At 42.3% G+C, this 24,624-nt stretch overlaps 1 protein-coding gene across 3 annotated transcripts in view; it reads left to right on the forward strand.

Moving 5' to 3' along the window:
* Window positions 1-203: 203 nt before the first annotated feature.
* The window catches only part of MIER1 (MIER1 transcriptional regulator), a 42,800-nt gene continuing 18,379 nt past the window's right edge, over window positions 204-24,624 (forward strand). The window contains exons 1-4 of one of the 3 annotated variants that reach the window (XM_081867230.1): window positions 205-1,527; window positions 12,345-12,369; window positions 15,120-15,265; window positions 20,450-20,596. In XM_081867230.1, coding sequence (XP_081723356.1) covers window positions 1,516-1,527; window positions 12,345-12,369; window positions 15,120-15,265; window positions 20,450-20,596 — 330 coding nt within the window. In that variant the 5' untranslated portion in view covers window positions 205-1,515. Of the gene's footprint in view, window positions 1,528-2,163; window positions 2,426-12,344; window positions 12,370-15,119; window positions 15,266-20,449; window positions 20,597-24,624 lie in introns of those variants that run through there. The other 2 variants (XM_081867231.1, XM_081867232.1) reach the window with 2 other exon arrangements.

Consider the following 24,624-nt stretch of genomic DNA (forward strand, 5'->3'; position numbering starts at 1 on the left):
TAATTCAGGCTCATTAGATTATTTAAATAAAAGCAATGGCCTCCTGACGCAAACTATTTGCCGTGGCTTATCTGCCTGCAATACCAGCAAAATTTCTCTTTGGCATAGTTTCATGGTTGGCATCTGTCTGTCTCAGGAGACAATGGAAGAGTGTGCCTTGAAGTCAGAGTTCCTCTTGTGGCTGTTTAGACCAATATGGGAGAGACATGTTTCGTTGCAACTGAGGCAGTTTGAAATTCATGAATTCCGCAGTAAGGAAGACATGTCCAGGCCAGTTAAAATGACACCTCTGATTTCATCTTTATAAAGCTGAGGCACACTTGCATAGGTTTATTGAAATCTCTTTGGTGTTACATACATACTTAACAAAGATGAGGGATTCAAAACAATGACATTGTAAAACTGCAATACTATATAATCTTAATTGGGAGGAACCCCAGTAATTTCAATGGTACTTACTCTTAGTCAGCATATGCATTCCTGTTTACATCCAGTATGCTTGCACCAGTGGTTTGGAAAAGCAGTATACACACAATGTTAGCCACAATCCATACCTGTTTTGTTGTTTCTTATGAAATACTTTTGATGTGCCCCCCCCAACCTCAGATATGAATTGAGGAAAAGAACGACCTAGCTGTGTTTTAATCCAGTAATTTGTACAGAACCTAAGCAAGCATGCTATGATTGGGCCACTAGCACATAACTCCAGTCCTATGCCCCATTAGTACCCTGCAAGTCCTGCAGAAATCGGCGGAACTCGCTTCCAAGTGTGCATGCATAGAATTAGATCGCCAGGGAATTTCTGGTTGCACTCTGCACCTGGCAGCTACTACTACTAATCAGTCTGTTTTGTTCTTGTTTACTACTTTGACCACCACCAACAGCACAGCACATCAAGTCATCTCAACAGCATCCTGTTTTTACCCATAATGCACCAGATTTTACTAGACTCATCCCTATAAACTTAAACCGGGTTAAACCTTGGTTCCACATAGGGAGCAGTATTTTCTAAAAAAACCAAATGTCGACAAGCAGCAAAGGGGTGTAAAATTTCCTTCAGTGTAGGGAAATCTGATTAGGAGAGGGTTTTAATTTCAAAAGAGGGGAGAGGTCTTCTGAAACAAGGCGGCGATAGCTTCTTAGTTTTGTTAGCTCAAGATCGCCTAACTTCCTGTTTCTGCATCTCCCTCGCACGCACGTAGTTTATGAGTACTGCTGTTCACCTCAGGCAAAGGGCCAAACTACACTATACGTGAGAGGCTTCACGTATTGGGTTTTTTTTATAAAAATTAAAAGCAGAGGTGGGGAGGTCGCGTCAGGGTCGGTCTGTGGCGCGCTAGGAGGAGGGGAGAATTTAACCTTTCCCGCCATGTCTTCGACGAAAAGCTTGTCTCCCCACCCCCAAAACTGCTATCCCTAGTTGGGTGAGCAAATGCTCGGGACGAAACTAGACGTGATGTCAAATGATCCCTGATCGGACCTTTGCGCGTTTCCCCCCCTTTTTTATAAAGACCAATGGCCGTGAAGGTATTGATGGGGTCCTGGCGGGGGAGGCGTTCACTCTCTTCTCACGTATCTTCCACTTTTAATACCCTCCTTGCCCCTCATGGGGTGGGGGGGGGAAGGAGAGGCAGACTTTAACATGTCATTGGATGCATATGCATTTCTATTTTCTTGACACGAAATTCGTCCCGCCGACATTTTTTTTTTTTTTAATGTACGCTTTGAAATACGTAAACGTTATCGAAAGGGAGGGGGAAGGAGGAAAATAAAACCAGTGTGGGGAGCACAAGCTTTCGGCTTTCACTGGCTAAGCTCCGTTGCCGGCTTGAACCGCAAGGAGCTTCTCGGGGTTGTTGTTTTTTTTTTCATTTTGGCGGGTCCACTTTTGAGTTTCTGTCAGCCCGGGGAAGTTGCGTCATGCCCCTTGCTTTGGCTAGCAGCGAGTGAATATGTGTGAATAACAAACTGGCGGGGGGAGAGAAAAGGCGTTATGAACACGGCGACACCCCCCCCCCTTCTCAGAGGGACCAGAGGAAACCGTTTATACGGTTGGGAGGCGAGGCAACGTCTCCCCCGCCCCAAGGCCCCGCTCTGAGGTAAGAGGCTGGGAGAGCGGGCGCTCGAGTCTCGTGACTCCGCCGAGCCGCTCGCGCTCGCCGAGAGAAAGGAGGAGGGGCGGCGGCGCGGGCGCGCCCACCTCGTTTGCGCGGTGACGTTGGCTCCTCTTCCTCCCCCTGGTGGCTCCCCGCTTCCTCCTTCCCACCACTACTGCCTCACAGAGACCGTGACCCGTCGCCTCCTCCTCCTCCTCCGCTGCTGCTGCTGCCCTTCCGTGCCGTTTCCTCCTCTCTTCGCCGCGGCGGCGATGTGACTCCCCTCTCCTGGCTCGGCCCGCCCCAGCTGCGCGGCGAACATGGCGGAGGTGAGCGAGAGCCGCGGGCGGCGGCGGCGGCGGCGAGGGGGATGGAAAGGGAGGGAAGGAGGGCGGCGGGTAGAAACGGGGAGGAAGAGGAGGAGGCCGGAGGGGAGAGTCTAGTCGGGGCCCGGCCGGGAACTTGTTGCGCGGCCGCTGCCTGCCCGCCCGCCCGCCTGCCTGCCTCTGTGCTTTCGCTTCCCACAAGTTAAGTTCCAGGGGTGGGAAAGGAGGGAGGTCCCGAGACGGGCCTGGCTTGCTGGGTGGGGAACTTGCCGCCTCCCCCACCCGGCCCACCGAGGTCCGTGAGGGCGCACCGGCCCTTCTGGAACTTGGGAGGTTGGCTGGGTGCGGGGAGAGTTGGGAGCGAGGACCGGTAGGAGAGGAAATGTTGTTGTCGTCTCTCTTTAGGGTGGGGGAAGAAGAGGGTCGGTTACTATGATAGGGGTGGGGAGAGAGAAGCAGCTTTTCCTGCTCGGGGCCGTCAGGATTTGCCCCCCCCCCCCAAATACGACCTCCCTTGCTTTCTACAGAAGCGGGGTGGGGGAGAAGGGATCGTCTTGGGGAATTAAGAAAGCTTTGTTTATCTTTAGGAAGACGCATTATGTTGAATTCCGCCCCCCCCGCCCCCCACGAAAAAACCCACCTCCAAATCTTTTATTGGTAGGAGATTTCAGTCGTGTCTCTTCGGAAAGAGAGTTGCTCTTTCCCCCCTTTAAAGGGAGAGGCAGTATGCACTTTGACTAGCATTGTTCTGGCACATTACGTTGTAAAAAAATCTAAATTGGGCTGCAATATGATGTATTATCATCCACAGCACTCTTGCATTCACAGTCCTCCTCAGTCTGAGCAGCTCTAAGTGGTTTTTTAGCTCAAGCTCCCTCACTACAACACTATGTGGCTAAGAGATGAGATTTTGCCCAAAACCTCTGAATGCAATATCCCATGGGCTCCCACAACTAATAATAATAATAAAAATGTTTGGGGAGTGTGTTTGCTTCAAGCAGTAGTATACGGTGCCGAAATTTGACGACGTTTTGATTAATAAAAGTTTGAAGTTCTTTGATTTCATGGCAACCTCTTTAAAGCAGGCTTGTAAATAACAGTTCACCTAGGCCTAGCTTAGGGGTTTATCCAGGAAGTGATGCAATTTATATTGTGCCCCCACCCAAGCACCTAAAAAAGTGAACCTCCCTGTTGAAGCAGTGGCATAATTCATATGATCTCTTCTCCACCCTATCCCCTTTTAGCTTTCTTATAGGGAAGAATCTTGTAAATTGGAGAGTTATCACTGTTGGCCGTTGCGTGGTTTCCCTGAGACACATGTATCTGTAGATATGCAATGGAGTTAAAAGGGACACATCTGCTACTCCACCCCATATATTGCATTGCTTCTTAGGCCTTGGTCTCCTTAAGTAAATATCACTTCTTGGTGACAGGCTTTATAACATTTTCCCATTGAATTTATTTGTGGTATTGGGTACTTTGCTGTTAGAGTGGTTTATGAATGATTTTTTAAAACATAACAAAGCAATAAAAGCAATTATAACAATGAATAAGAATGGAGCAATATCTTAGTAGTTGTGTACAACATGGGGGGGGGGTTCTACCTAACGCCAAAAAGGCCATAAGATTTGATGCTAAATAAAGCAAGTTTTTTTCGGAAAAGCATGTCAGACCTGGGGCACCACTTCTGAAAAGGCTACGAACAGGTAGATGTGAGTACATGGACTAATCAAAACTACTGTAAGCTACTAACTTTGATGGATTTATTTGTAAGGCTGCTTTTAATGAAGCAACTTTTATTTTATTTAAATATCAAAATCAGGAAGGTCAACTTTTCTAGATCACTTGGTCATTTTTTGTTGTAGAGATGGTGCTTCTTTACTAGTTTTGATTGTGAGAAGGTGTTACATTTCAATATGTATTCTGCCCTATCAAAATTAACACTTTGTATGGAAACCTCCTTTTGCCGTAACTATATCTACACTTTTAGATGCGTTTTCATAGGCTTAATTTCCATTTCATTTTTTGTAGTAAGAGGCATGAGGAGTTACAGTTCTTTCACTTTCTGTTGCCAGTATGTCACAATCCAAGCTTGTATGTTCAGTGTAGGCTGTATATTTATGAAGATGAAATGTAGATAAGTTTCATTAGTCAGTTGAAAATATGAGTGTAAGTGCTATATTCAAGTGGAAAACTTCCAGCACACTTGAGTGTGAGAGCTAAAGTTCCAAAATTGGCCGGGACATATTTGCATCATTTTGGTATTGGCAGTACACTGTTGCCATATGCATTGGCATTATATTGCTGCTTTAGTAACATGAGGAATTGCCATTTCAGAGTAATATATAAAGTTATCAAAGTTCATGGTGGCATGTGCTTTTGTCTATACTTTGTGGACAGTTGTGTTCATATCACTATTGAAAATGGAATTTTGAGGATACATTGTAATCTGAGGAGAGTTCATGTAAACTCTGCACATTTTAAGACAAAATCCTTTTGCTGGCATATTTGCCTCCAGTGGCTATTGCTTTAAGACATTTTTGGGGATTTTTGTTACACCTCGTCCTCTGTGGTAGGAAACAAGCTAATGTAGGAATACAAAATAATGTACAAAGGTTAGTGACTTTGGATAAAAGCACAGTAATGCACTTTGGAAATCAGCATTTTGTTATATTGCTCTAGTCATGAATAGTGAGTTCTGCAACAAAATGTTGCAGTGTATCATTGAAGCTTAGCAGAAATGATAGAGACCATCCTTCAGAAGTTCAGAATATTCAATTTCTCCAGTACTTCCCATTTCTGTTTCTTTTCTAGTCAAGAGTCAGTGTCACAATGCTCAGTTCTCACAGGAGTACTTCGTTGAGGCATTTGCCCCCTTTTAAGTATTTATTCTTAAATTTGTACTTCTGCAGACCTTGGGATACCCCTGAATGTACCCTTTTGTCTATCAGTGACCCCATTTTGTCTTTAATCCTGCTCATTCACCTCCTGAGTTTGTTATTAGAGTGAGTGATTGCACTTGCTGGTGGAAAGCTGTTTCTGAAACAATTTATATCAGTAGTAAGTCCTGGGTCATACTAGCATACCTACAGGTGTAGAGGACCAACTTGAAGTGGCCTGGGCTTTGCCACAGGTGAGAGAAATATATCACCATGGTTAAACTGTACCTTTTCCCTCCTCAAACTGTGCATGAATTTCAGTTACATTTTTACTGTATTCTTCCTCATGTTTTTTTGACATTTGTTAATATATTTTGAGAGGTAATATAAAGATAAAATGTTTGAAGTGCATTTATTTGTTTTTGGTATAGTTAGCATTTGAAAACTTGCACATGGCTTCTGTTCAGTAGAAGGGAAGTTAAAAGACTGAATTTAGTGGAAAGCATATTAGTGTGGGAGCAGCTTTGTTTGTGGGACATAACTGATGGCAGTGCTCAGAAATCCCAAGTAGTCACCATGTAATTATATCCTTAGAAACAACATAATTTAGGATACGTGTGCTTGATCTTAACCCCTCCCCCTCCCCTCCCCCTCCCCAGTCATATGGACTATAAATAATTTGCAAATGAAAGGAGTACTTTTTGCCATTGTAAAAGTACTGGCTAGAGAATTTGGATTTGAGAATTGGCAGTTCCGGACTCAAATACCCATTCAGCTGTGAAGCTTCCTGGGTGGTTTTGGTCAAGATGCATTTCCCAAGGCTAAAACACTGCTCAGAGTTCTTTCAAGGAAGGACAGGATACAAATGTAGCAAGGAAGTAAACAAAAATTCCCATGTCAAGGAAGTCTGCACGTAGTCATAGATCATTATTTCCTTATTCAAGGGATAATGCAAAATTTAACTCAAGTATGCATTTGTTGTTGTTGTTGTTTAGTCATTTAGTCGTGTCCGACTCTTCGTGACCCTATGGACCAGAGTTTTTTGCAAACTGATCTTTTTGGGGGGCGGGAATTAAAAATAATCACAACTTGAGTTAAATTGTAACCAGCAACAATATAAATATGCATCTAGGCCAGATGTCACATAATTTACTTTGGGCAGAAATAAATACCTCAAGCATTTAGCTTCTGCAACAAAGCAAATAAAATTTTGTTAATTTTATACTTTTAAGAGTTCTCTTAGGCAAAATATCTTTCATGATAAATACTAGGAAATAACTGACCTTACAACTCTCTGTCTTTGGATTAGCTCTAGACTAAATTGGTTGAAATTAGGTCCTGTTAAAATCAACAGGATTTGTTAAGGAGCAATGCTAACTCCCCACTTGAACCAGTGAGGCTTTACAGAATGGCGAGGCTACCATTGCATCCACAAACCTGCTGCGCTCGGAGAATCTCACCAATGGCACTTCTGCACACTTTACGCTTGTTGATTGGAAGGGGGAGCTCTGTGCCAATGGCGTGGTATATTTCCACAAATGGTGGTTAACTAGAGGCCAGTGGAGGCTGGCAAGGTTAGGTGCACAGACCCCTCTGTCCAGTTCAATGTAAACCCAAGATCCACTGAGGTGATTAGATTTCTAGCTGAGCTGGATGAGGCTAGGTTCAGCCAGGGCTATGCTGGCTGACATTCCTCTGCCAGGCTCAGGCTGATTGAACTAGCAGTAGTCCACCTCTTGAACAGAGTTTGGAAAAGGGGTAACTTAGACCATGTTAACAAGTAAGTTTTGCTGGCTTCCTATAGTTAGGATTGTTCTGTAAGTCTTTTCAGCTGACTTCACTAAATTAGAAAGAATTTTAACATTGAATGGACAGTGATTTCCATTTTTAAAAATCAGCATCCTTTACTTTAAAATAATAAATGCACCTGCACGAGAACTCCCCCCCCCAAATTTTTTTATTGGTTTTTACAATATTAACGACAAACAAAAACACAGAACAAACAAAACATAACAAACATAAATCATACCCTTATTGAAAATAGCAGTTATTGACTTTGTAAAACGACTTCCTCGTTTCCCCTTAGTTGAATTTCATTGTATATCCTTATAACGGTTTTCCAAATCCCAATTTTGATTCCCTTTAAATTAAACATTAACATCTTTAATTCTTCTCCTTCTTATATTAAACATATTATTTTGTTAGTTAACATAAATACAATCCTAAGCCCAATAAGTATCTGGAAGCTATTTCCAGTTAATTTAGCTTAACAAATTTAGCTAAATAATCATTAAATTTCTTCCATTCTTCGTGGTGTTCCTCCTCCTTCTGGTCGCGGACTCTTCCGGTTAGATCGGCTAGCTCTTACTATTGGAAAGGCATTTTTAAGGTTTCAATATGACTTTTGGAACACTACATGGTTCTATCTTCTTGAGTGTACAGGGACAGTCAGCTTAATATCACGTATAAGTAAAGGTAAAGAATAAATCTTTTCCTAAGGTGGTGGTTCATTACCTTGGACAATCATAATATGGAGAACTTGAAAGTGCTGGCGTGACTGTACTGTTGTGAAGGAATTAGATAACTGTGTTGTCCTGCAAAAGCTTGTAGTTTGTGGAGTTTTTTGCCTGAGGTTGAGGAAAATTACTATTAATCTGAGTGCACCCTGACAGGCAATGCAAAAGAGAGGGAAATGGTCATTGCTTGAATTGAGTCTACTTTGCAGCAAAGCAGCTTTCTGTAGATTATACCTTCAGTAGATGTGCAGCCTATTAACTGTATCTGAGCACTGATATTGATATAACTTCATAATGGAAACTGAGGTGGCGGAACAGTGTCTGCATTTTTCACCCTTTGGTGTGCTTTAGTCAGAGTGATGTATAAAATAGACCAACAAGCAAAATTGCCAGTATTGCACATGGATTCACAGCTACAGACAAAAACTGATTGAAGGGTCATTCCACGCCAAATCACCTGATTTTAATACTTGACCATGCTCTCATGACTCAGATTTTCTTCAAAAAAAAAAAATTTATGTGTAGATACCTATGAGATAGAGGGACGCGGGTGGCGCGGTGGTCTAAACCACTGAGCCTAGGGCTTGGCAATTGGAAAGTTGGTGGTTCGAATCCCCACGCAAACCATAACTAAGATGTGTATCATACTTGTTTTGTAGAATGGGCTAACCATGTACTTGTTATGTTTTAAAAATAAGAAGGGTGTTTTTTTGTGGTTATAAAATAAATTGATTTTGAAGTAATTTTTTTACCCAAAAAATTACTTTTTTTGAACAAGTTTAATTTCTCTTTAAGCCTGAAATAACTCACACATTCACGAGAATAGTTCAAATTGTACGCTCTTATGTTACAGTGTCATCTGATATATTTTAAAAATTAAGTTTTATTATTTAATAAAAAATACAATTTTAACTACTGTTAATTTATCTAGTAAATTGAAACAATCCATTCCCTGCTGAAATACGGATAAAGTACTTGACTAAAATAATCCAGACTGCTTCTTCCTTATCTGTGTAATGTACCGTATTTTTCGCCCCATAGGATGCACCGGCCCATAGGACGCACCAAGTTTTTTTGGGGGGAAATAAACAAAAACATTTTTATTTCCCCCCCAGGCGCTTGTGGGGCCGGCAGCGGGGAGAAGCGCTCTTCTCCCTGCCGCCCGCCTGCAGACCAGGTCCGGGGACAGCGGGAAGACACGCTGCACCTCGCAGCTGTCCCCGGAGTTTGCGGGGCAGGCAGCGGGGAGAAGCACGCGTCTCCCCGCCGTCAGCCTCCAAACCACAGCACGATGGCGGCGTTCCGCCTCCCCAATGTCCCCCGACCTTGTGGTGCTGGCGCTGGGGCTCTCCTGAAGCCTGGAAAGCGAGAGGGGTCGGTGCGCACCGACCCCTCTCGCTCTCCAGGCTTCAGCGAAAGCCTGCATTCACCCCATAGGACGCACACACATTTCCCCTTCATTTTTGGAGGGGGAAAAGTGCGTCCTATAGGGCGAAAAATACGGTAACTTCAGAGCTGAAAATGCCTCAGTGTGACCTGCACTTGTCAATGAGGCATAGCGAAGATGAGGAACTTGGTGCCTCCGCATGTTGTTGGACTACAGCTCCATGATCCCAAACCATTAGGCCTTGCTGTCTGTGGTTCATATGTTGGAAGTCCAACAATATCAGGAGGGCCAAATGTTCTTCACTGCTGATATGTAGAGATCTCTGGTTAGTACAGATGTATATAAGACAGGTGATGGGTAGCTTAGATGTGAGCTGGATATGTGTCTCCAATACAGGAGAGCCATAACTGGGATCTTCTTTTAAAAAAATCTAAATTAGAAGCACACACAGCCGCCTTCCAATTGCTGGGTGAAGGGCTCATTGTTTCCCTGTGCCTTCTTCTAATCCAAATCCCTCCACCAGCTACTATTTCTATTACCAGGGAAGCAGGCAGCCATAATATGGGAATCTCTGTTTCTTCCCTGGGAAAATAGCAGCTTTGGGTGCATTTAAAGAATAAAAACAGCCCCTATGCCACAGCCCCTATTAAGTTGCCTTCCCCATAACTGTTTATTTTAACATTATAGGGGATAGTGATTAAAGATCTCCAGCCTCTTGTCTAACTTTTCACTTTTGAATGAGGCATTCAGTGCCAAACAGTGATCAAAATTAGCCAGGAACCAGGCACATGCTGCACCTGGCTGTCAGCCACTTGTGACCAAGTGAAGATGCCTGGGTACCAGGATGGTGCCTGACATCACCATCTGAAGGTGCATGCCTGGGAATCATTGGATCTTAACAGTTTTCACACACTAATACTACATACTGTAGAATTCTATCAGTTATATTTTATCTGCATAATTAGAATGAATTTCAGGAACCAAAATGCTTTTTCTGTGCAACCTGAACAGGAGCGGTGAACAACATTATAGTTAATTGTTGTAGCTTGTTGTACCCCACATCGCTACCCTGCTCAAAGTTTTGAAGAATATTCTTACGTTATGAACGCTCTGTCTCACCATTAAGAAAAAGAGGTAGACGTAGGCCAATATATACGTAGACTTTTATATGTGAACTTTTATCAAGTCAACTGGACAATCAAGTGACTTTTCTTAAATTCTCAAAGTTCTTAACCTAGCTCAAGGTTGTCATCTAAACTAGCTAGATGTTTAACTGATAATCACAGTCAGTCCATTGTTTGAAAAATAAGACTTTAGAGCCATCTTTCCCCCAAATGGCAACTAGACATTCCATTTTGGCGACTGTAACCTTGGTTTAAGGAACCATTTGACGCCAAGCAGCCTTGCCCCCCCATGCAAGGCTGAGAGCATTTATGCTCTCTGCCTTAATTATTGGGCTCTGGGACTCTAGGAGGCTCTCTCAAGATCTTGTTGGGCTCTCTGAGATGTCGCAAGAGTCTCTCAGAACCTGGTAAGCAAGGCGAAAAGCTCTTCCCATACTGAAAAACAGCTTTAAAGCTCTATGCCTTGCATACATTTCATTTGTGTGATTTCAGCTAGCTGGCCAGCGCGCACATAAAGCTGAGGTTGTGCAAGTTAATGGTGTGAAAGTTGCAAGTTGACTGTATGTTTGTTGTTATTTCTTATGTATATTTTTGGTGGAATTCGGTGCTGTGGGCTTCCGTTTGTTTCATCTGTGCAAGCATTGCAGCTTTCCAGATAAAACAGTCCCATGTCTCCTCCCCTTGTGTGCTGTTTTGATCCCCTCCAGAGCCAATTGGGGTGTGTTGAACGGGGAACCCTGTTGTGCAAACAGAAGTTCTTGTGCAGGTGAATCCTAATATTTTTATTTTTATGTTATATTGTACACCTTGGGCTCCTTTGGGAACAAGGGTGATCCAGAAAGACAACTAGCAATAAAATAAAATGATCGTTGTGCTGGTAGAGACACAAATGACACTGTTAAGTGTTTGAATTGTTGACTGTAACGTTTGAAAAGCTAATTTTTTAAAAGGAGGGGAGGTCAGTGTTAGAAATTCAGCTATATAAGCTAATCAGCAAATGGCACCTTAAACCTAGGTTACAGTCACCACAATGGAATGTCTCCCCCCCCCCCCCGGCAGATATTGGTGTTGTTGTTTATTTTCATTTCTATGCCACTTTATATTTTAAAGGAAAAAAATCTCAAAACTGTTTATAACACATTAAAACATCAAATCCAGAATAAAACAAATTCAGGCTTCAAGGAAAATATTTCATATCCTTCTCTGACTGCCATTTTGTTTTCCCCAGTCACCAACCTGGCATCCACGGATCCCCACGTGGTTGCAATTCGACCTGCACCAGTCGCAAAACATTCCTGACGTCTGGCTAATTTCTTTCACTGGGTTGGAGATCCATTTAAACACACAGTGTACTGATATTATTTGTCATGTGTCTTGCATGTTGAACGGCTTACTTTTAAACAATTTCCAATAATAGCTAGGGATGGAAAAAGCTGTGTTGCATTGAGCTGAACATTGCTAGTCTGTATGTTGCAGGAATGCTAAAACACAACCTTGTTTTACTGGACTATCATGATGTAACAACATGTAGTGAGGCATTCATTACTCACATTATGAAATGTGAACGCCCTCACATGGTTGTGGCTTTTTGCACGTATATATGTTCTGCTTTATCAAACTTTAAAAACTAGAAAGTAGAAATGGCATTTGTTAAAAGTTTTCATATGAAATGATGGCAGATTTTTGTGTTTCATTGCTTATACCAAGTAAGATGCAGTTTAGAGTAACTTCCTATGATGCACATATTTTCAGTTCTTACTGTTTTTATGTTTTAACAAAGGGTAAATGTTATGGTCTTTTGTTACATAGTGTCAGTCTTGTGGTATAGTGTGTTTTCTGTCAGATATTTATTTATTCAAAATGTAAATACTTCTAGGCTGTTATATGATTGATCTAAATTTTGCAGTGAAAGTCAGAAATATTCAGGTTTATGCTTAATATTTCACAATGTATTGCAAAATATTTGGCAATTGTTCACTGATAACATTTTTCTTTTTTTCTTTCCTTTTTTGATAGCCTTCTGTTGAGTCTGCAAGCCCAGGTAAAGTTTTATTCTGATATTTACAAAGCTTGGATAGAAAAGTGAGCCCTTTATAACCGGCGAGACTTGAATATATTTTATTGTATACACAGTAACTGCTGCAATTAACTATGTTCTATTCTGCAAGAGAATCTGGTCTTGAGGGGATATTCCTACATCTTAATTTTCATCCTCTGCTAAGCAAAACATGGGTGAGCCATGTTGCTCTTACACAGTTGCCATTAACATGCCTTTGAATTTGCACTAGGGCAAAAAATGGCCACCTATGGTAAAGGTGGTTCAGTGCTTATCTGACATATTTCAGAATCCCATGCATGAATTTGTTAAGAAGGGGGTAAAAGTTTCCACTTTGTCATGGATAAAGTCATGTTCTAGTGCTGGCTGAAATTAGCAACTTGCAGTCTTATACTGGTACTGAGCCCTTTCAGGCATAGTATGATTGGGCCAGGGGTTATCCTTGTTAACAGCTAATTTTGTCCATGTTAACAAATCATTGTATTTCTAAGTCTGACAGCTTCCACTGTTCAAAATAAGGTTGCCAGAATGAAAGTCTCTTCTTGCACAGCTAGTGCAGTACAGTGGTGCCTCGCAAGACGAAATTAATTCGTTCCGCAAGTCTCTTCGTCTTGCGAGTTTTTCGTCTTGCAATGCACGGTTTTCCATAGGAATGCATTGAAAATCAATTAATGCGTTCCTATGGAAACCGCCTTCCCCCGACCTCTTCTGGCGGGCGGCATTTTAAAATCGCCCGGGACAGCGGAGGACTTCTCCGCTGTCCGGGCGATTTAAAAGCCCCTGGGAAGGCAAGCAGGGGGGACAAAGACTTTTGCCCCCCGCCTGCCTTCAGAAGAGGTCCAGGACAGGCTTCGCGGACCTCTCCGCAAGCAGCGGGAGCGCTCCTTGCGGAGAGTTGCCAGCGCGCCCAGGCTTCGCGGCCCCGCCGCCCGGCTTCGGGACATCGTTCCGATGCCAGGCGGCGGGGGGAGGCTTTCTCGCCCCGCCGCCCGGCATCGGGACGATGCCCCGAAGCCGGGCGGCGGGGGGAGGCTTTCCCGCCCCGCCGCTCGGCTTCGGGACATCGTTCCGATGCCGGGCGGCGGGGGGAGACTTTCCCGCCCCGCCGCTCGGCTTCGGGACATCGTTCCGATGCCGGGCGGCGGGGGGAGGCGTTCCCGCCTCGCCGCCCGGCATCGGGGCATCCTTCCGAAGCCTGGCGGCGGGAGGAGGTGTCCCCGCCCCGCCGCCAGGCTTCGGAGGAGGTCCGAGGACAGCGGGGAAGACGAGCTGCGCTTCCCCACTGTCCCGGAGATTTCCCTATGGGCTGTCGTCTTGCGAAGCAAGCCCATAGGGAAATTCGTCTTGCGAAGCGCCTCCAAAATGGAAAACCCTTTCGTCTAGCGGGTTTTCCGTCTTGCGAGGCGTTCGTCTTGCGGGGCACCACTGTATTGTTAAAAATGAAGTAGGGGCAAGTCATCAAGTTTAACTGTGTTTGTCTGTAGTATTCCCAATTTTGGGGCTCCCCCTGTGCTGATCTGCTAGTCCTTTTTCTGTGGAACTGAATAACCAGGAATCCACACTGGGTTAGACTTAGTACAGTATACATGTTGGGCATGGTGAATCAGAGTACTGGGCACTTCCCCAAAACCTGTATGTGGAACAGATAAAATAGTATGACATCTCTTCTTACTGTAGTCCAAAATATAAAATTTTGTGTACTACAGGCTTCTTTTCAGTCATGTGCTTAAATAATTTTTTAGTTGCCCTGTTGTTGAAGTGCTGTATTCTGCACCATCCACTAGGTATTGGCAAGTGCAGAGTTGTATGATTCATGCTCTAGAGTAGGAGGGGGAATTTTTTTGGCCTGGGAGGCCAGACCTTCACAAGTCAACTTTGGCAGGTAGGTGGGATCACCCACCTCACTATCTGATCCCATAATGAAATCAGGTGACTGACCTCTGCCAAAGTTAGTCTATGGAAATGGTGTGTAATAGTTCAGAGGGCTTGTTCTGCCCTGGGTGCAAGGCTTTCCAAATGTCCAGCAACCTGCTGCTTGTTGTTAGGAAGCACTGAGCACACAGTTCGGAATGCATTTTGCACAGTGCTTCCCAGGTGCCTAGTAATCAGGCGCTTAATTATTATAATAAAATTATTGAGCATTTGGGGAGTGCTGTGCAAGTGCTTTCCAAGGCAAAGAACTTGCAAAAGATTTTGCACAGCACTTCCAAAGTGCCAGACAGCCAGCTGGTTAGTATTGATTATAGGAAAATATTTGCACTTCCCATCACAAAAACATGAACATTTGATCTTTCCACCTTCTACTCTCAAGCTAAAAATCCAGCAGGAAGCCAACATTATGAGGTCATAGTTTTCTATACATGCACTGCTTTATAGCTTGACTCTGGGAATGAATTAAAAACCTACCTATATCTTGCTTTGTAACACTGGGTAAAGTTATAAGCTACAGTCTTTTACCTAGGGGTAAGTTCTATTTAACTCCCTAGGAATTACTTCTGAATTGTGTATAGGCTTGCACTTATTAGTACCAATGTTCATGCTTTATGATTTTTGAATCTGTAGCCTTCAAATAACACTATTTATTTATTGGTTGACTAATTATTTAGAGATTTGGCTTTTGCAGAAAAGTTTCACTGCTATATTAATCTTGGTTTTAAAATAATTTGCATGTGGTAATAATGATTTTATCACTTAAGTTTACAATGTGATCAACTGTGAGGTTAATCAAATTGTAGGAGGGTCTGCAACATCAGATGACCATGAATTTGACCCAACGGCTGACATGCTGGTTCATGACTTTGATGATGAACGAACTTTAGAAGAGGAAGAAATGATGGAAGGTGAAACAAACTTCAGTTCTGAAATAGAAGATCTTACAAGGGTAAATGCTAGAAAATATTTTTGAACAAAACACTATTTTGTTTGGGAAGTAGTTTTGTCTTGGAAATGGTTTGACATTCTATTACCTGGGAAAAGATGCATTTCTTAGTTAACAGCAGAATGGGGTTGTGTTAAATGGGCTTTGGGTGAAAGGCATAGGGGTAGGTGTGGGGAACCTGTGGCTCTTCAATTGTTGGACTTCAACCTCAGCCAGTATAACCAATGGGAGTTGTAGTCCAGCAATGTCTGGATGGCCTCATGTTCCCCTAGGTGTTTTCAGGGTAGTTCCACCATATTCAGTCTACACAAGTGGTTCCCCATTAGCTAAGTATTGCAGATCTCTGTTTTTCAAAAGCCAATCCATGGACCCTACTATTGAAAATTTTGACATCTCTGTGGTAGTTTTTGTTATGTGAATGGTGCCATGGACCGTCTGGGTGGGTTACATGGACCCCCTAGGATCCATGGACCACCAATTGGGTACCACTGATCTACATTATATGACCACTTCTCTGCATCATGGGTACTCTGTCCTGATTTAGCAGTATACTTTATCCTCCTCTGTTTATTTTGTTATAGGGATGTCATGTGAGGAACTCATTCTGACTAAATGAAGACTCCCCAAGTGCCTGAGAAACTGTGTAATGGTACTTAAAAGTGCCAGTACCAAGAGGGGAAATAAGCAACTAAGCAAACATTGCTTAGCACCTTTTATATCTTCTGTTGCCCCAGTTCAGTTGCCCTAGAATCAGTTCAGTATGATCCATAGTCATGATCTTTGACAGGAGCTCAAATAAGAGATGTACAAAGTAGAGGTTTCTATAGTGTATATCAAGTACAAAGTTCATAAGGCTGTTCATTTGTTTTAAAGTATGTCTAATTTAAGCCAGTTGATTGATTCACTTTTCTTAAATTTATTTTTATTGCATTTTTAAAGTTTTCATCATTATGTAGCTTACTTATTTAATTCTGAAATTAATAATAGTTTTGGACCAAGGGATGGGGACATAAATTTTTGGACTTGTTGGAAGCTATTTTGTGTGGGCGGCCAGTTTGACTGCCTAATATTTGACATAAAGTTGTGCTTTGGGGAAAAATATAGTATTTCAGTAAGAGGATTCTGAAGGGGGGAAAATACCTTTAATCAGTTAACTTGTTAATGAGTTCCTAGGATGAGTTGTAAAGCCCTAAGGAACGGTAAGGAAGCCTGGTTTAGGGAATAAGAGTGAGCAGATTAGCAATGTAATGAGAACATTAAAGGTTCTGCTGTCAGTCAGTAAGCATACTGGTCATATCTGCACATCATGCTCAATGCAGTGCGGATGAGTTTGCCATGTCATCTATTGTTACCATAGTCTGAAGAGCAAAAACCCGAACCCATTAGAGACACCCCCACCACCATCTCGCATCTCCGTTGCTCGCCCCCTCCGCTGACCCCTTTTTTACCCACCTGCTCCCTCCTTCCCTCCCTCCCACCCTCCCTCCCTCCCTTCTCTCCCTCCCACCCTCCCTCCCTCCCTTCTCTTACCTTTGCTGTCTTTGGCCCCTGCTCAGGAGATGCTGCGTCTCCAGATGATGGGAGGCTAAGTGGCCCCGAGAAGGCTGTGCCAAGCCTGGCAGCTGCCGGAAACATCACAAGGCCAAGTACAACCCTAACACAGATAATACTACTACTAATAATAATAATGGTCATAATAAACCCTCCAAAACCCAGACACTTCATGTAAAATGCAAAAATCCACCCGGATGGGCGTGCTGCCCCCCAAAAAGAGGACATGTCCAGGAAAACCTGGACGTATGGCAACACTAATTGATTAGTTTAACAGCTTTATAGCCCATTATTTGAAATTAATCCTTGTTACACTGCATTTGTACCTGATGGGAACCCATAAACTGTGGCTTATCATGCATGAATGAGTCTGCTTTATGCACTCACACAGGGGAAAAACAAATTAAGATCCCTGACTTGGTGTTAAATCTAAACAGGATGGTAGTTTGTTTGACTCCAACAAACTATAGTTAGTAAGCCAAGGTTGATTCTTGACTCCTGGTTGTAGTTTGGAGTGGAACAGACCATTATTCCCTGTTGAGAGATAATCCTCAGGTTGTGAACGTGGTTTGTTTTCTCCCTGTGCAAGCAAGGAGGAGTGAAGCAAGTACAATTCACTCATGTGTGTGGTAAGTCATGATTTATGACTTACCGTGAAGTACAAATGCAGCCTTAGTTCAAAACATAGTCAGTAGCCACAGACAACCTAACAAACCACAGTTAATAAAAATGGAAGGCAAAAGCTTCCAAACAACCCCCAACTGCAGGGGGGGGGGGAGAGAGACTGGAGGGTAGAGCATCCAAACCTGAGACTCACTGTGGCATCTTCTATCAACCATAAACATGGCCAAGAACTCAGATTTCTTACTGTAATATTTGTTATAAGTGGTAGTAGCAAAATGTGTATCTCTTCAACGTGCTGCGGTTTTTGGCATGGAGTATTATCACCACTAATCAGATGTCAGTTTTCATAGAAAAGAACAGTGAAGGTCAGAAGCATTGAATTTTAGTGGAAGACTAGGTTATGTGTGCCAAAAATACTGCATACACTCAGCTATGTTAAGAAGCTTATTTCATATTAAGAATAGCCTTGGGAAAATATTTTGGTCAACCAACTACAGTTAAGTTGCATATGATTGGATAACAATATGATTTGCATATTATTTTATTGGACATAGATGAAAAATCTATGGTGCAGTTAAGCTTCTTAGGTGATACTCTGAAAGCCTAATCCACAAGGTGTGAAAAACCTTAAACTGCTATGTTTATAAATCCTCATAATAACAACCTAAGAAATCATGAGAGTTGAAGAAAACACAATGAAGTTGCTTTCCGGTCACGTCACAAGTCAATGGTGGTAGCTCCTCGCTGCCCTCCACAAGAGGTTTAGTCAGGGAAAAGCCAGGATTTATGAGGCAAAAATCCTGGCATTGTTCCCTAGTGGGGTCTGGGGAGCTCACTGCATCCTGCTGTGCCGCTCAAGCTTGTGTCTACCAACTTGAAAGGCAGAGCGGGTGCGACCTGGGTGTGTGTCCCTGCCATGGACGAGCCTCCGTCTCTGGCATGATTTGTGGTTGGTTCCTCCAAAATTCGGACAATTAGCATTAATCAAGAGGCGCTCCTGGACTGACATATGCCAATAGACTGCAATCAGTTAGCTGCCCGAAGGACTGGTCTTGAATCTTTGAAGGTTTCTTTGACGTTTTATTTGAAGCTTGAGAATCCTTACAACAGCCAGGAAAAAAAGGGAGTGGACAAGGTACTTTGTACTTTCTTATGGTTTTCAAGTGGTCTCCTTTTTCCCTGTCCTCCCATGCATAATGAAAAGGACATGTGTAGCCGCTGCCATGTTATTCTGTTTGTTATCGACCGATGCTGAATAGACTTTATTTAAAATTATTCATGGACTGTTGTTGGAGAAATGCAGTGGGAGAAAAAATAATGAACAGATGCAGTAAAGAGGCTGAATTTGAGAAAAGATCGTTTTTAACTGTGTGCTGAGGAAGAACTCCAGAGCGGAATTTTAATGGCGGAGTTTGGATATGCACTTTGTGAGTTATTTATGACTGCAGCTCGTACGCTAGTCTGTAAACAGCGGAAGGAATGGAATGTAACTTTGTACCATCCAGATAAACACTGCAAAGAACTGAACAATGGAAGATAGTGATTAACTCACCCAGCACACCAGGTCTGGAACATCAATATATAGGAAGGACCACACAGGTGAAATTGATCAATTATTTATAAAATGTTATGGAGGTGCTATTTGTAAGGTGAGAGAAGAGGCAAGCTGGAAGAATGGTTTAACGGCAAATGAAGGTTCTCAGCTGGACTTAAATAAGAAATGATGCGGCTATGCGATGAAATGATGACGATCGTGAGTTTGGAACAGGAGCAGGAGACCTGATTTTAAGAAATTGTATGGAATTAATTTGGTTTGATTTGTAATAATTTGGAAAATTAATAAAAATAATTGGGGGGGGGGGGAGGAAAAACAATGACGTTTTCTTCGTGTTTCTTTTACTTGTTTTCCCCCCTCATGTTTTCTGTAACATTTTCAGTTTAACTCTGCAGTCATAAGTTATAAATTTCAGCATGCTGGCAGGGGTGATGAGATATAAGTCCTAATGGGTTGAGAACTTTGAGCCAAATGTATCACTCCAAACCACTTTTATCTGGTAGCTCAGTTCCTCCCCAGGCCACCTCCTCTTCTTTCCCTCCCCGTCACACCTCTATTGACCCAACTGCACACTCTCCTTGAGTGTTTTTGCCTGGCTAGAATGTGTCCGTGAATTCTGATAATCTTGCTTCCTTGGATGGAGAATAGAGAGGGGTGTGTGAGAGCGTGTGTAGAAACTAACCTAATGTACAAAGGTAATATGTACATTCATTGTTACCATTCTTTCCTCTGGATCCACCAAGCACTAGAAGGGAATGTAGCCCTTGGACTGAAAATATTTCTCTATTCTTTGGTGTAAATCCATTGTTGACCTGCAAAAATATTTCTCTGGGGGAAAATTTTCCAACCAGAGCAATGGGATCATCATGTCAAAGGCAATAAATCTTATTCCCCCGCCCCAATGTCCTTGCCACACACACACACACACACACACACACACACACACACACCCCTTAGTTGTTGAAGATTAGATATTATTGTCATTTCATTCTGTAGAAACCCTCCCCACTCTATATGTGTGTATGTGTTGTAATCTGTGCCTACTGTAAAAGAACTTTGCTGCTAATTACTAAGATGGAGATCACCCAACCCCTGCTCCAATTGTCATGCCCCTTGTCCTCATCATTAGCATTGTCAAGTCCAACAAAAGGGATAGTGATCAGTCTCTGTGCTATTTTCTCTCTACATATTCAGAGCAGGGAATGATTTTGCTTTTCTTGTGCCTGGGGGTGTAGATTGTCATGGTATCATTGTATCAAACTGCACCAGTGCCTCATCCTGTCTTTGCTCTGCCTTGAAAAGAGCAGGATAGAGTTGAGTCAGAGGACAATACATGCAGGCTGACATCTGCTCTTCAGAGGACAGTTGTAGCCACTGTTGACCAGGCAGCCTATAGATTACAACATTGGTATAAAATTCATGGAATTATTATAATTTCCTGTTTTAATTCTTTTTAGGAAGGTGATATGCCAATTCATGAGCTTCTTAGCCGTTACGGCTATGATGGTACTGTGCCACTTCCAGAAGAGGAAGAAGAGGAGGAGGAGGAGGAGGGTGAGGGTGAAGATAATGATAACAACAGTGGGTGCAGTGGAGAAAATAAAGTGAGTTAGACTTACTAATTTGAAAACTTGGTCTGTGCTATTGTGTGCTTCCTATCGTGTGCTTTTGGCAAGCTAGCATATCTGTTCCTTAAAGCTGGTATTATTTAGTGAAGCTGCTGTAAAGATGAGTATTTAAACTTGGACTGTGCTTTTGGTTCCTAGTTTCGTGTGTGTGTGTGTGTGTGTGTGTGTGTGTAGGTTGATAAAGGCCAAAAGGGAAAGCTGGAACTGACTGCTGCTATAGGACTGTATCAAGGAGGCATAGCTGTGATTGTTGTGTGTGCATGAGTGCATACTCTCTCTTTTGACCTTTGAATTTATTTATTTCATAACATTTATATACTCCTTGATTATAGAAAAAACCTAAAGAGTTTCTGCCTTTAACTAAGGACACAAAATGTACTTGCTTTCAAAGATTTACTTGGGATGGGATGGACACTGGAGTCATTGAAACATAGAATTGTTGAGTTGGATGGGACCCCGAGGATCATCTAGTCCAACCCCCTGCAATGCAGGAATCTCAACTAAATCCCTAAACTCCATTTACCTGGGAATAACATATGAACAATGAAGAACCTATGTTTGCTTACATTTAAATGACTACGTTACCTTGATGCTTCTTTCTCCAAATCTCCTTAGTTCAATCAGTAGTCTGAACTTCAGGCTAATCTTGGTTTCTGGGGAAAGTGAGTGAGGAAGCATGTATCTCAATATCTACTCCTAGTTTCATTTTAGAGTATGATCTGAGGGTCAAGAAATGGGTGAACAGTCCCAGAAAGATCTGAGTGTAGTGTAATGCTGGGGCAACTAGCCTAGGGCCTCATTAGGCTGGCCTGGTCTGAGAAGTTGGCCTACCAGGCCATTTTCTTTCTTTCTCAAGCCTGACATCATTTTTTTTTTTTTTAAATAATTTTTATTGGGTTTTTACATTTTATAACAACAGACACACACACAAAGACAAAGACAAACAAACACACAAATACAATTACATACCCTAAGTTTCTTTACCCACTTTCATTGACTTCCCCCCACCCCCTCCTCTTACATCCCAATTCCAAAATTAATTCAGCAAGTTCTTACCTAACCTCTTAAAGATATTCACATTGCTTTTAAAAATTAAAATCTTTTGTTTATCTGTATTCAACTATCCAATTCTCTTATAATCATTAACTTCTTTTTTTTTTTTAAGGTCGATCTAACTTCCCCTTCACAAATTTTCCCTTTATTATATTAATTATAGGTCACATTGACCAAGTAAAACAAAACATAACATTTTAAAATTCTATTCTCTCCCCCCCCTGCCCCGGTTTCTGTCCCTTCCTAGACAAATGTCCAAAAAACAAACAAAAAATATTTCTAGCCCGGATTCCTCACGTCCGAGGCGTCTGATTCTCTGTCAGTCCCTCTCTGCCAGCTATGTTGGTAGTCCTCTTTGATGGTCCTAAGACCCCGAAGGAGTTCAGTCAGAGTCAGATCATATTTTCTTTCATTCAGAATGTTGAAAAGTGTTTGCTGCGAAAGACCATCTAGTTTTCCATACTCAAGAGAAAAGTCCCAATCATATTGCTTTGTTCTTTCTAGTTTTAATATTCCAGGTACTCCAGGGGCTTCTCTCTTCTTCTTTCTCATCTTTCGCAGGTCTGTAATCCAGAGGTCTTCTTGCTCATACTCTAACGCTGCAGATTTCTGGTTGATATTTTCCACTTGTAGTGTCTGAACTCCTTCTTTTTTCTCTATCAATTCCAAAGGCATCTCTTCCTGCTCAGCTGCAGAATTTTTATCGTACATCTCCTTTGTGCATTCAGCAGAGTTGTTTGTTTCAGGATTCAAGGTCATAAAAACTTTACTCAGAGCCATACTCTGCTCCTGCAGGATTCCCACGAGAAAAAACATTTTTTCTATCTCCGCCAGTAATTTTCCCTCTGCAGCCATTGTAATGTCACTAATTCCCCCTAGGGGGCTTTCAGTTATTTAGTAGTCCTTTTCCAATAATCTGTTACTTTGTTATTATCAATACTTTGTTTCCAATCGCCTCAGTCCAAATGTATCAGCTTTAATTCCAAGAGTTATTAAATAGCAAAATTCTTTACTTTGTCCGCCCGTTTGACAGCTTCTTTGACAGCTGTCAAACTCCTTTCACTTCTTCCTCCGGGACCCAAATAGGACACTCCCGGGTTTTTTGGGGGGGATACACACAAAGTTCCAAATTCCCTTTCTCTCCAGCACAAAAATCTTGTTCTATCAAATTTGTGAGAAACTTTTAAATCATCAAAACAGTATTCATTCCGCCTTAATTCTCCGTTCCTTGCTTTGAAACGTCTATAAGTAGAGGGGGTGCGGACTTCCCTTTAACACATCCCCCGATCGTGCCGAATTCACAGGATAAAATTTTTAAAATCCAAATTCCACTACTCACGGGTCCTTTGTTATCCAGTCCAAATTTTGGGAAGAAAGTCAGCGCTCTCCGGCCATGGCTTGCGGCTTCGCTCTACTGAGGTAGCGGTCTACTCTCAGCACCACGCCACTCTCCGTACCCTCTCCGCAGCCTTTAAAAAGGCTCTTCGTGGGTCGGGGAGGGCGCTTAAGGTGCCCACCGAGTCACCAAGTCCGCAGGCTTCCGCGCCTGCGGTTTCTGAGGGTCCCCGTGTCGCCGGCACGGCAAGACCCGTCCTCAGCAGAGCCGATTCCCTCCGGAGCTCGGAGGGAATCCGCCATTAGCCGTTCGCGCTAACCCGGAAGTCTTCTCAAGCCTGACATCATATATGACATTTGGGGCAGAAATGTTGGCTTTCCTTCATTAAATTTATTTTTTGCCTAAGGAGCCCAGGGCGGCAAACAATAAAGTGACCATACAATAGAACAAAAACAACCCCCCACAAAACCATATTTAAAACACTTTAAAGCATTAAGAAAAACTAAAACAAATTCAAGCTATGGCTAAAAGAAAGAAGAACTCAAACATGTAAAAAAAAAAAGTCAGCACTTTTTGAATTTGTCCGTCTTTTCTGCCTTCTTGCACAGTGATAGAAAAGGTGCAAAATTCCAAAAGTGTTGACTTATTTTTGATGCAGAGAAAGAATCAGGAACACTCAATTTCAGACTAGGGATTCAAAGGAACATTTTTCTTTTGGATCTTGGTTTGACCTCAAGCTGGAATTTGAAGGAAAAATATTTCAGTCGTGATGGAATTTGTAGTCCAGCAGTATATTGTCTACCCTGCTTTAAACTATTAAGATAAACATTATGGATAGCACTAAATCAAGCTTATATCATGAAAACAAAAAGGGGCAGTTTATATATTTATTTATTCAGAAATTTATTTGCCACCCATTATAACAGTGTCCTCTGGATAGTTGATCACAAACACATCTCTCATTCCCATTGCCAATAGCATTTACTGTTCAATTCAAACATGCAGTTAGGTGGCAAATTCCATGACTTTTTTCCATATTAACCTTTAAAAAAAAATCTGTACAACATACTACAGGTTAGGATAGTGCAGAGAATCATGCAGAAAGTTTACCCAAGAAAGAACACTTGGTTACTGAAAACATTGCGTAATATTTTGCCATCAGAGTTTTGTCTACTAAAGCGTTTTGTCTTGCCCCTTTTGCTCCATTACCTGTGATGGACAGTGCTTTATTGCTTTGGTGATGCTGTGGAATAAAGAACCTTAAGTTTTCTTTAGAACATTTTGCCCCCACATTTTTCACAGTAAATAATGCAAGTAAGACATTGCTGGTGTAAAGAGATACTCTCAGAAAATTTCTTTCTGGGACTCTGCTGCAATTTTTTCTTTTCTTTGAGTGCCTCCTGAGGTTCATATTCCAGTCTTGGCAATTTCATCTGAATGTTTTGTGTTTTGTCAGGAATTGCAGAAGCTTTGACAAATTGTATAACTATAACTAGATACTCCAGGATAATTGTCTCAGGGGGAGTGGAGTACTAAATAGATCTTGTGCTTCTGACTAGGTGGTTAATGGCAATTTGTCTCAGACTTTTAAGAAACCTTAATCTAAACAAATCAT

Source organism: Podarcis erhardii, assembly GCF_964252035.2.
Source record: "Podarcis erhardii genome assembly, chromosome: 6".
Taxonomy (NCBI): Eukaryota; Metazoa; Chordata; class Lepidosauria; order Squamata; family Lacertidae; genus Podarcis; species Podarcis erhardii.